General features: G+C 60.9%; 2 protein-coding genes across 3 annotated transcripts; one reads left to right on the forward strand and one right to left on the reverse strand.

Moving 5' to 3' along the window:
* Positions 1-2,317: 2,317 nt before the first annotated feature.
* On the forward strand, positions 2,318-4,867 carry PAXX (PAXX non-homologous end joining factor). 2 transcript variants are annotated; one of them, XR_002007351.3, is made up of 8 exons: positions 2,318-2,562; positions 2,640-2,700; positions 2,936-2,985; positions 3,064-3,254; positions 3,354-3,422; positions 3,591-3,675; positions 3,781-4,139; positions 4,778-4,867. XR_002007351.3 is itself a non-coding variant. In XM_004048911.3 (7 exons), exons 1-7 carry the CDS (start codon positions 2,444-2,446, stop codon positions 3,814-3,816), a joined length of 615 nt encoding a protein of 204 aa, XP_004048959.1. In that variant the 5' UTR covers positions 2,352-2,443; the 3' UTR covers positions 3,817-3,989. The 2 variants fall into 2 exon arrangements, 1 of the variants encoding a protein (XP_004048959.1); XM_004048911.3 differs by lacking the exon at positions 4,778-4,867 and having other exon boundaries at positions 2,352-2,562; positions 3,777-3,989.
* CLIC3 (chloride intracellular channel 3) lies at positions 4,648-6,651 on the reverse strand. Its single transcript, XM_004048912.5, has 6 exons — positions 6,515-6,651; positions 5,661-5,770; positions 5,455-5,580; positions 5,199-5,305; positions 4,943-5,118; positions 4,648-4,852 (listed from the first exon to the last, which is right to left on the reverse strand). Exons 1-6 carry the CDS (start codon positions 6,545-6,547, stop codon positions 4,694-4,696), a joined length of 711 nt encoding a protein of 236 aa, XP_004048960.1. The 5' UTR covers positions 6,548-6,651; the 3' UTR covers positions 4,648-4,693.
* Positions 6,652-11,395: the final 4,744 nt, after the last annotated feature.

The following is an 11,395-nucleotide window of genomic DNA, read 5'->3' on the forward strand; positions in this document are numbered from 1 at the left end:
GCTGGAATGCAGTGCCCAGCATCTTCCATATGCAATAGCTTTCACAGGTCCCAGGGATTAGGGCCTGATATCTGGGGCCTGCTACAGCCAGCATCTCAGAATTCACATGACAAAGAAGAGGCCCCCCAGTCCTCTCCAAACCTGCCCCACCCCAGTCATCTTGGGGATGAATCTCCCCTTTCCACTCTTCCCAAATGCCGGGGCCATCCTTGATTGTTCTTTGTCTCCTCCTCTCTCCACCTCCAGTCCGAGCCCATGGTCCACCCCTCTCCTCTGCAGCCCCTGTCCTCTCTCCTCACCACACAGAATACGGACTTCACACACATAAGTCAGACGTGCCACTTCCCATCCACTCCTGCTTAAACCTCCAACAGCCACCACTCCCCATTCACTCATCCACAATGTTTATTCAGTGTCTGTATGTGCCAGGCATTGTGTAAGCGCTGAAGAGACGGATACGCTGGCAGGTAAAACAGACAGAAATCCCTGCCCTCGTGGACCTCCTGGGGTGATGGACAATAAGCAGGGTAAATAAGTGTACTGGTGGTCACTTACTGCAGAGTGACAGGTTACCCCAAATGCAGCTGCTTAACCAGCAGGCGTGCATTATCTCCCAGTGTCAGCCGGGCAGGACTCTGGGCCTTTCGCACAAAGTTTCAGGAGGCTGTGGTCAAGCTGCCGGCCGATGATGTGGTCTCATGGGAAGGCTCAGCTGGGGTGTCAGCTTCCCAGTTCCCTTGCTGGCCATGGTCATCCCCTTAGGGCTGCCTCATGTCACACCCAGCAATTCAAGAGCAATTTTGTCCTATTCTAGTTGCCAGAAGCAAGTCATTAATTAAGTCCAGCCCAAGGGCAGGGGAGTGCAGAAAGGTCTAAACCCAGGAGGGTATAACAGGGGGCTAGCTGCCAGAATAAAGCAAGCCAAAGTGTACTTTCTACAGTGAGAAGTGTGAAAAATAAGGAAATGACAGGAGAGAGGGATGTGAGAGCTGGGCAGCATGCTGAAATGTCAGAACAACACCAGGGAAGGTCCCACTAAAGTGACTTTTGAGTAAAGACCCAAAGGAAGCTTGTGAGTCTGGGGAAAGTGTGTGCCAGGCAGAAACAGCAGCATGTGCAGAGGCCCAGGGGGCAGGAGCCAGGACTGGGAGTGAACTGGGAAGCAGGAGGAGGTGAGTCAGGCTTGCTGTGGGAGCACTCCGATATGGAAGCATAGCTTACAGACCCACTGGCCCTCCCCACAGCACCATGCTGCCAACCTGGCCTTGCCAAGCCTTGAACAGAACCATTGTTTATGTGGCCAGGCCTCTGCCTGGGATCTCCCTGTCCCTGGTGGGAGCCATCCTCTTCCTCCTGCCCTCATAGCACCCGCTGCAGTTTCTCCTGGCGCTTGGCCCTGCCTGAGAGTGTGGTGTCTCTCCTATTGGATCCTAGAAGCTCCAGGGAGTCAGAGACCTTGTCTGTTGATCGATATCCAGGCCTAGGACAACAGGCACGTAGGAGGAGCTGGAGGAAACCATGCGCGAGACAGAGAGCGCAGAAGCCTTCTTCCCTGGAGATCGCTCTGTACTGTGACTTCTTTTTTTGTTTGTTTGAGACGGAGTCTCGCTCTGTTGCCCAGGCTGGAACGCAGTGGCGCGATCTCAGCTCACTGCAACCTCCACCTCCGTGGTTCAAGCAATTCCCCTGCCTCACAGGCGTGCGCCACCACACCTGACTAATTTTTTTGTATTTTTAGTAGAGACGAGGTTTCACCATGTTGGCCAGACTGGTCTCGAACTCCTGACCTCAGGCAATCTGCCCGCCTCGGCCTCCCAAAGTGCTGGGATTACAGGCGTGAGCCACCTTGCCGGACCAACCGTAACTTCTTACAATTAGAGTTAGGAAGCTTCCCGTTTGTGTGTGAAGATGATGGAAGGGCGGGGCTCCAGGATGTATCCGCAGAGCCACCGAGGGAACCTGGAATCGGCTGGACGTGGAGCCGGGGCGGGGGCGGGAGGGGGCGAGGTTCGAGTGGGGCTGCTCGCGGGCGCGAGGGCCAGAACCCGGGATCGCGCCGTGGAGCCCACGACCGGCGAGGCCAGCGCTGGGGGCAGGGCCTCTGGATCCCTGACCCAGGACGCCCTGCTCCGGCCCGCCCCGCGCACTAAACTCGGCCTCTAGTCGCCTGAAGCCCGCGCGGGTACCGGGTCCGCGCAGCCCGGCCTGTGCCTTTAGCCCCGCCCCGAATCCCCCCAACCCTCGTAACCCCGCCCCTAACCCCGCCTCCACATACAGACCCCGCCCCCAACCAGACTCCGCCCCGCGCAAGCTCCCTAAGCCCGCGACTGGCCTGCACCCGGCTCCGGAAGTCGTTCTTCCGCGCAGGAGCCCTGAGCCCGCACAGCCCCGCCCCTCCCGGCGCCCAAGCCCCGCCCCGCCGGGTTCCCGCTCGCCCGGCGCCATGGATCCGCCGTCGCCGCCGCTCTGCACGCTGCCGCCGGGCCCCGAGCCGCCCCGCTTCGTGTGCTACTGCGAAGGGGAGGAAAGCGGGGAGGGGGACCGCGGCGGCTTCAACCTCTAGTGAGTAGGGGTCCGCGGGGAGGTAGGGGTGCAGGGAGCTCCGCGGGCGGCCCCGCCTGACAGGCCTTCTCCCCCAGCGTGACCGACGCCGCGGAGCTTTGGAGCACCTGCTTCACGCCGGACAGCCTGGCAGCCCTCGTGGGTAACTGGGCGGGTCTGGGAGCCGCCACACCCCTCCTTGCAGTGCAGATCGTCTATGGGGTGACAGACATCTAGGATTCCCCAGAAGGCTCTGACACCCTCTGCCCGCCCTGTAGCTGTAGTCCTCACATTGGCTAGTGGTCCCAAGTGGCTCTGGGGTCGGGCAGGTTTCGGGTGCTCCCAGTGGGCCTCGGGTTCCAGGCAGCTGGTGACAAGCCCCTGTGCTCTCTAGAAAGCCCGTTTTGGCCTGAGTGCGGCTGAGGAGATCACCCCCCGGTTCAGGTGAGACCCAAGCAGGGAGGAAGGACGGGTGGGGAGGAGGAGGGTCTGCCACAGCTCTCCGCACCTCTCCTCTCCCAGGGCAGCCTGTGAGCAGCAAGCTGTGGCTCTGACTCTGCAGGAGGACAGAGCATCCCTGACGCTTTCAGGGGGGCCCTCGGCACTGGCCTTTGACCTCTCCAAGGTACCAGGCCCAGAGGCAGCCCCCAGACTGCAGGCGCTGACACTGGGCCTGGCAAAACGCGTGTGGAGCCTAGAGCGGCGACTGGCAGGTAGGATTGGGGGTGGGCACCTCATACCTTCACTGGGGTCCCCTGCTCTTGCCCCCACTCCTGGCACTGAGTGGGGTTCCCATGGGCTTTCCTCCCCAGCTGCAGAAGAGACAGCCGTCAGCCCGAGGAAGAGCCCCCGGCCTGCAGGGCCTCAGCTCTTCTTACCAGGTAAGGCATGTCCGCCTGTGACTCAAGTAGGGCTATGCTCTTTAACCTGGCACTCAGTTTCCCCCCAAACAAGACTCACGCTCCAGAGAGAATGCCTATCTATTCGGAGACGGTTGTGGTTGGGATGCTGCCAGGTTCAGGAGCTGCCCCTGTCCTGTTTTCCCCCAGACCCAGATCCCCAGAGAGGTGGCCCTGGACCTGGAGTCAGGAGGCGGTGTCCAGGAGAGTCGCTCATCAACCCCGGGTTCAAGAGGTACCCTCCCACAGGCCCCTTCCTGCTCCCAGGTCCCAATCCTGGACCCCACCCCTTTCTCCACACCATAGTGCCATAGTGACACCCCTCTTCCCTCCCAGTAAGAAACCAGCTGGTGGCGTGGACTTCGATGAGACCTGAAGGTGCAGCACAAGCGTGGCCCCGCGGGGAGTCCGCCTGTGAGGGGAGAGAGGCAGTCTTCGAGGCCCCCATCAGAGACCCCCCGCCACCACCTCCACCTGCCTGTCCTGGGCCAGGACTAAGACGGCTCCTCAAATTCCTTCCCTGTCAAATAAAGGGCTCCCTTGGTTGGAGGCTCTGGTGGGGCTCTGACTCCTGGCACTGGCCTGGGAAGGGATCAGGGAACACCCCTGGGCCTGTGTTCTGGGAGTGGGGCCACAGGATGTGAACAGATGCTGCAGCCTCTCAGCTCCCTGGAGACTTCCTTGCTGGGCCGGAGGGAGGTGAGCACTCTCAGACCGTCCAGCTATTCCAGCCCTGCCAGCCCAGGAGCGGAGAGGGGCCCAGCCAGGCAGGGCCAGGGCTCCCCAAGGCTTAGAACTTTGTTCCCACCCTCCCAGGCCGCACCCAGGTAGGGCACGGAGCCCCGTGGGAGGATGCAGATAGAAGTCCCGTGCAGACCCTGAGACACTGGAAGTGCCCTGCGGGGAGGGGAGCGCCTGCCCCGGGACAGGATTGAGGAATGTGCCAGCCCCCATCCACCTGGGGCACCCCGCCCCACCCCGGCCTGACTGGTTTGGGAGCCCAATCCGGTCCTGGAGATCCCTGAGGCCACCGGTTGCAGGAGGCCTGGAGTCTGCGCCTTCTTAGCATGGAGGATGGGACCGGCCCGACCCCCGGCGCTCCTGCCTCTGTGGTTCTCCGCTATCGGGCTGAGCGTCCCACCCTGGGGTTTGGGGATGGGAAGTGATCACGAGACCTCTGGCCCCTCAGATGTCAGGACACCCTCACTCCCGACAAAGATGCCTTTATTGGGCGACAGACGCGGGGTGGGGCGCTAGCGGGGGTGCACGGCGGGCCGGTAGGCCGCCAGGATCTCGGCGCTGTGCGGACACGTGTATTTGAACTCTTTCTCCTGCAGCGCGCTGTCCAGGTAGCGGCGGACGCCGCGCAGCTCCGCGGGGATGGGCGCCTGGCGGAAGTGCGCGCACACCGTCTGCGGGCAGGATCGCGGGGCGCGGTCAGGACCTGCCGTCCCCCAGGCGCGCCGCGGTCACCCTCCCGCCCGCCCACCCTCCGTGCTCACGTCGACGATGTGCAGCTTGGGCAGGAGGCTGCAGTCGGCCAGCGTGAGCCGGTCGCCGTCCAGGAAGCGGCGGCGGGACTCGCGCAGCTGCGGCTCCCCCGCCAGCTCGTGCTCCAGGGGCGCGCGCAGGTAGCTGTCCAGCCTGGCGAGGGCGCGCAGCAGCTGCTGGTACAGGGCTAGGGGGCAGGCGGCGCGGTGAGGACCAGGCCCAGGGCGCCCTCCCGCCTGGGCACCCAACCCCCTGACCCCGCTTCACCTTCGTCCTGCGCGGGCACCGGGTTCTTGATGAACGCGGAGAACTTGTGGAAAACGTCGTTGCCGGCGGTGTTGGACTCCCTGTAACGAGGCGCCAGGCTGGGGAAGCTGCGGGATGAGAGGGTGGGACTCCATTAGACTGGGGGCAGCCCCGTCCCGGCCCCACAGTACCCCCACAGCGCCTTCCTGGGCTCTGTCCTGCGCGCGTCCTCCCTGGGCCCCCCTCTTTTCCCCTCCCACACTGCCGGGGCTCTCACTCGGGCGGCCCCAACGTCTCCTCCAGAAAGTCCTCGATCTGCAGCGTGTCTGTCTTGGCGTCGCTGTCATAGAGCAGGATGGGCAGCTGCGAGCCGGGGGCGAAGTCCTTCAGCACGTCCGGGGACCTGCGGGCAGCAGCGGGGTGGGAGGAGGCCGGCCCACCAGTGTGCGAGGCCAGGCGGGGGTCCACATGATGGGGCCTCACCTGCGCATGTCCACCGTGGTGAGGGTGAAGGGTACGCCCTTGAGGAGCAGGACCATGAAGAGCCGCTGGCAGGAGGGGCAGTGACCCACGCTCTCCCCGTCCTCACTCGCCTGGGTGGGTGGAGCCGGGGGGGGGTGGTCAGGGCTGGGAGCAGACCCAGGCATCCTGCCACCAGGCTGGGCGGGACCCGCCTCCCACTGCCAGTGGGATTGGAGGGACGCCAGGGCTCCAGCTTGGTCGGCGCGACTTCCAAGTGCCCAGTGAGGGCCCTTGACTTGGTCCCCAGGACGTGGGGAGGGGGGAAGAGCTGCTGGGAGCCTTGAGGCCTGGGGCAGGCTTGGCCCCTGGAATCTTATCAGAGCCTGGACAGAGGCCAGGCCCCTGGGCTCAGTCCCCAAAAGCTGGTTGCAGGGGTGGGGTGGGCCCCACAAGCTGTTTTCTGAGTGATTCACAGGCACTGTGGCCAACAGCACATCAGCCCCCCACCCCAGTCCCCGACCTGAGAGCTGATGGGGCTGCCTGGCCCAGCAGCCCCCATCCTGGAACACCGACCTTAAGCTCCACTGCTGGCAGCCTGCTTGGTACCTCCCCACCAAGGAGCTCTCCTCCAGAAGACTGGGCTGGGCCCAGGAGCCAAGGCTGGGAGCAGGACCAGGGCCACTGACCCCTCTCTGGGTGACTCGCTGGGTCCCACTTTACTCAGCCTCTGTAGGGCTGCCTGAGTCCCCTTAGCCACCCACAGGAAGGGGCTCAGACATTACTGGGAGGCCCACCCCACAGCCTGCCCCAGAAAGCAAAGCCCAGAAAAGCGCTTCCTCCCAGACACCCTCCCCGCAGCTGAGTCCGCCCTGCACCTTGACAAACAGCTGGAGCTTGGTCTCCGCCATGGTGGGAGCTGCCACGGTCAGGCGCGGGTGGGGACCTGGGGAGCTCTTTAAGTCTCCCTGTGCGCCCCGCCCTCCCTGGCCGAGGGGCCCGCCCCGTGGAGCCACCTAGGCGGGCAGATGAAGCTGCCCAGCGCGCAGAGCCAGCTGCCTGAGCAACGCCAGCCCGGCCCTGGGGTGTCTGAGCCTGAGGGTGTGACCTCAGGGTGGCGGAATGGTGTGGGGGGCTGCCCTGGACTTGAGCCTGGTGTGCACGGAGATCCGCCCACCCGGTACTGAGTGTGCTGGGAGCCAGCGTGGTGGGTGGAGACCAGGGGGCGGGGCATAGGGAGAGCCTACAGGCCAGAAGGGTGCAGGGGGTGTCACCTGGGAAGGGGGCGGCTCTGGGTCAGGACCACCTCCACTGTGAACCCAGCTCAGACCCTGCCCTATGGCTCTCCCTTCGGCAAATAACCCTTGTCAGGGCTCCCAGCCCAGAAAGCCAGTGGGTGTGGGTGAGCAGGAGAAATGGCCTGCCCAGCCTGGCTTCAGTTCCCCATCTGCAGCACCAGGGCATCGGGAGGGTGATAAGCCCACCTGGGGGAGCCGCCCCTTCCCAGCTACGGAGCAGTCGGACAGGGCCCTCCCCGCTCAGGGCAGGGCTCAAATTCCAGACCTGCCCGCAACAGGGCGGGGAGGCCAGCCTGGCTTTGGTGTTTGGCCGGCAGTGCAGGTCTCCACCCCACCTCCCATCCCTCCCACTGGCGCTCAGTGCAGGTTTCTTACCCCCACCCCTTAACCTTTAAAAAGAAGCAGCAGGAGAGGGGTTAGAAGCCACAGCCTGTGTGGCTGGAAGAAAGAGGCCAGGGGAGGGTGGTGGTCCACAGGTGTGAGCCTGCGCTGAGCCTCCTGGCGTGATTGGAACCCACAATTCAGTCTGGCCCTTTGGGGTCGCCAACTGTGCCTTCCTCCCACCTGGCCCTGACGCTTTAGGGTGCAGCCCCAGGGAGGTACACCGAGGGGAGACTCCACCCAGAGACCCGGGGTGCCCACAGGATTGGCCTGGCCACACCTCCCCCAGGCAGTGTGGTGCCTCACGAGCCTGGACAGGGCAGCTGAGGTGGCACTGCTTTCCTGCTCACCTTCTCCCCAGGGCCTTGGTACGGGCCCCTCACCCGTCCCCGGCGGAACACACTCCAGTGCTGCCCCAGTCAGCCCAGCCTGATGCTTCTCTGGATACCACGCCGGTCGGGGCTCCTGGACACAGAGCCTTGGAAATATCATGTGGCTGCCCCATCCTTTGGTGTCCTGAACCTCAATTTCCCTCCATCCGGCCTCCACCTCGATTCCAAGCCCTAGTATTTCGGCTCTTTCTCGACACTGTGGTTATAGCTCCGCTCGCTGGTTTCCCACATCCCTGGCAGGCAAATGGCCAACCACAGAGAAACCCCAGGCCCCCAGCCCCCTCTGCTGCCCTGGCATCCTGTGTCTTTAACACCGACAGACGCACCCTCACAAACCCACAGGAAAAATGACGGCATGGACAGAGGCCGTGAACCGGTGGCTCAGAAGGAAAAAGAAAAGACACAGGAAGACCATTCACCTCATGCCCATCTCAAGAAACAAACCAACAAGACTAGGTTCATCGCCGCAGCGGCCCCACTGCCTTCTGTGGGCATGGGCTGTGGACTGTGGAGCGGCGGTGGCCATCCAACACTCCCCTGTGCCCTCACCACCTGGGAATCAGCCCGGTGGCTTACTAGAAACAGGGTCCTGCCATGTTGCCCAGGCTGGTCTCTACCTCATGGGCTCAAGTGACCCACCTGCCTTGGTCTCCCACAGTGCTGGAGCTACAGGCGCGAGCTGCCACGCCCGGCCGGTTTCCCTGTGAAGGGCAAGTGAGTGCTGGCTGCCCCACTGCGTGGCGTGGCATGGCGTGGCTCTGTGGCACGGCCACCACCCTGTCTATGGGAGACTCCAGTTGTGTCCAGGGAGAAGGACGGAAAAGGTGACTCCATGCATGCCCACTGCAGGGAGGGCCTGAGATTAGGTAAATGGCCTGGCTTGTGTCCCCTTAAATTTAAATTCTTAGGCTGGAGTCCTAACCCCTAGTGCCTCAGAATGTGACCTTATATGGGCCGGGCACGGTGACTCATGCCTGTAATCCCAGCACTTTGGGAGGCCGAGGGGGGTGGATCACCTGAGGTCAGGAGTTTGAGACCAGCCTGACCAACATGGTGAAACCCCGTCTCTACTAAAAATACAAAAATTAGCCAGGCATAGTGGCAGGCACCTGTAATCCCAGCTACTCGGGAGGCTGAGGCAGGAGAATTGCTTGAACCCGGGAGACAGAGTTGCAGTGAGCAGAGATAATGCCACTGCATTCCAGCCTGGGAAACAGAGCAAGACTCCGTCTTGGAAAAAAAATAAAGAATGTGACCTTATGCGGAAACGGGCTTTTTAACATTTTTTTTGAGACAGAGTCTTGCTCTGTTGCCCAGGCTGGAATGCAGTGGTGCAATCTCGGCTCACTGCAACTTCTGCCTCCTGGGTTCAAGCAATTCTACTTCCTCAGCCTCTGGAGTAGCTGGGATTACAGGTGCACGTCACCACGCTGAGCTTTTTTTTTTTTTCCCCTTGTATTTGTAGTAGAGACAGGGTTTCACCATGTTGATCAGGCTGGTCTCGAACTCCTGACCTCAGGAAATCTACCCACCTCGGCCTCCCAAAATGCTGAGATTACAGGTGTGAGCCACCGCACCTGGCTGAAATATGGTCTTTATAGAAGTTATCAAGTTAAAATGTGGTGAGTAGGATGTGCCCTGATCCAATATGACTGATGTCAGTATAGAAAGGCGAGTTTGGACACAGACGCACAGGTAGGGCCACGTTAAGACGCAGGCAGAAATCAGGGTGGCACATCTATAAGCCTGGGAGCCAAGCGAATGCTCTCCAAGGCCCTCGGGAGGAAGCAGCCCTGCCCAAGCCTTGGTCTCCGTGTCTGACCTCCAGACTGCTAGGCAGTGAGCTTCTGTTTTTTTTTTTTTTTTAATGAGATGGAGTCTCGCTCTGTCACCCAGGCTGGAGTGCAGTGGCACGATCTCGGCTCACTGCAAGTTCCGCCTCCCCAGGTTCACGCCATTCTCCTGTCTCAGCCTCCCGAGTAGCTGGGACTACAGGCGCCTGCCACCACACCTGGCTAATTTTTGTATTTTTAGTAGAGACGGGGTTTCACTGTGTTAGCCAGGATGGTCTCGATCTCCTGACCTCATGATCCGCCCGCCTCGGCCTCCCAAAGTGCTGGGATTACAGGCGTGAGCCACCGCGCCCCGCGGTGTTGTTGTTTTAAGATGGAGTCTCACTGTCACCCAGGCTGGAGTGCAATGGCTCAATCTCGGCTCATTGCAACCCGCGCCTCGCGGGCTGAAGCGACTCTCCTGTCCCAGCCTCCCGAGTAGCTAGGATTACAGGCGCCCACCACCACGACTGGCTAATTTTTGTATTTTTAATAGAGACGGGGTTTCACCATGTTGGCCGGGCTGGTCTCAAACTCCTGACCTCAGGTGATCCGCCCACCTCTGCCTCCCAGAGTCAGTTTCTGTTGTTTTAAACCTCTCACTTTGTGGTCCTTTGCATGGCAGCGCTAGCAAGCTAATAAATAAAGCAGGGAGAAGCCAGGAAATTGAAGAAAATCAGCATTAGGATCTGTCATTCTGAGTCTCTGCTTGAACAGAGCTGAAAAAAGACGCAAGGAGCTGTCTGTGGGATGACCCCTGACAGGCAGAAACAGGCTTTCAGTTTTGATTCCTGTCTGTCCACACTGTTTGCATTTTCTACCACATTTTTGTAATACCACATTTTCTGCCACAATTTCGTAATGTTTTGAAGTAAGAACAGTATCACAGCCACTAACCTTAACTAGACCCTGGTCCCCCAGGCCACGGGGTTATCCCTAAACCTCCCATCCCCTGCAGCCCCTGCTCCTGATTCACAGAGCCAGCATTAGAGGGGCCCAAGCTGAGGTCCCGGGGCTGCTGCTCTGGGACTGACTGACTGACTGGTGGGTTAGAACTCTTTCCCTCCCCAACACCCCTCCCTGTAGGCCCCTTCCAAGGGGCTCTTTTTTTTTTTTTTTTTTTTTTTTTTTGAGACAGGGTTTCACTCTGTCGCCCAGGCTGGAGTGCAATGGCGCAGTCATAGCTCACTGCAGCCTCCACCTCCCGGGCTCCAGTGATCCTCCTGCCTCGGCCTGCACAGGGCCACACCCCAGTGACATTTGAGCAGCTCTTTTCTGAAGGGAGACACACACCTGTTTGGGGGGCCGGAGGGCTGGGGGCATTGGGGTATTGTTGGAAACTTGTGCAGAGATTTATCTGCTCTGTGCATGGAGAGAGCCTAGAAGCAGTGAGACCTCGGGAGCGGCGAGACCTCGGGGGCGGCGAGACCTCGGGGGCGGCGTGACCTCGGGAGCAGTGTGCAGACCAGAGCTCAGATTCTGGTCCCAAAGCCCATCTTCCCTAAAAGGAACCAGGGTTCTGCTAGGGACTGAATGTGTCCTCCCCAAAATTTGTGTGTTGAAACCCTGGCCCCTAGGCCAGGCACGGTGGCTCACGCCTGTAATCCCAGCACTTTGGGAGGCCGAGGTGAGTGGATCACCTGAGGTTGGGAGTTCCAGACCAGCCAGACCAACATGGAGAAACCCTGTCTCTACTAAAAATGCAAAATTAGCCGGGCGTGGTGGCACATGCCTGTAATCCCAGCTACTCGGGAGGCTGAGGCAGGAGAATCGCTTGAACCTGGGAGGCAAAGTTTCCAGTGAGCCGAGATCACTCCATTGCACTCCAGCCTGGGTGACAAAGCGAGACTCTGTCT

This window comes from Gorilla gorilla, chromosome 13 (genome assembly GCF_029281585.2).
Source record: "Gorilla gorilla gorilla isolate KB3781 chromosome 13, NHGRI_mGorGor1-v2.1_pri, whole genome shotgun sequence".
Lineage (NCBI taxonomy): Eukaryota > Metazoa > Chordata > Mammalia > Primates > Hominidae > Gorilla > Gorilla gorilla.

What these genes read in the sequence shown, in the direction of transcription:
- PAXX (XM_004048911.3), top strand. Translation starts at nt 2,444, where the DNA reads ATGGATCCGCCGTCGCCGCCGCTCTGCACGCTGCCGCCGGGCCCCGAG. An exon ending in CGCGGCGGCTTCAACCTCTA is followed by an intron (nt 2,563 to 2,639) that starts GTGAGTAGGGGT and finishes CTTCTCCCCCAG; the next exon opens with CGTGACCGACGCCGCGGAGC. An exon ending in ATCAACCCCGGGTTCAAGAG is followed by an intron (nt 3,676 to 3,776) that starts GTACCCTCCCAC and finishes CTTCCCTCCCAG; the next exon opens with TAAGAAACCAGCTGGTGGCG.
- CLIC3 (XM_004048912.5), bottom strand. Translation starts at nt 6,547, where the DNA reads ATGGCGGAGACCAAGCTCCAGCTGTTTGTCAAG. An exon ending in ACCACGGTGGACATGCGCAG is followed by an intron (nt 5,581 to 5,660) that starts GTGAGGCCCCAT and finishes TGCTGCCCGCAG; the next exon opens with GTCCCCGGACGTGCTGAAGG. An exon ending in GGTGCCCGCGCAGGACGAAG is followed by an intron (nt 5,119 to 5,198) that starts GTGAAGCGGGGT and finishes CCTGCCCCCTAG; the next exon opens with CCCTGTACCAGCAGCTGCTG.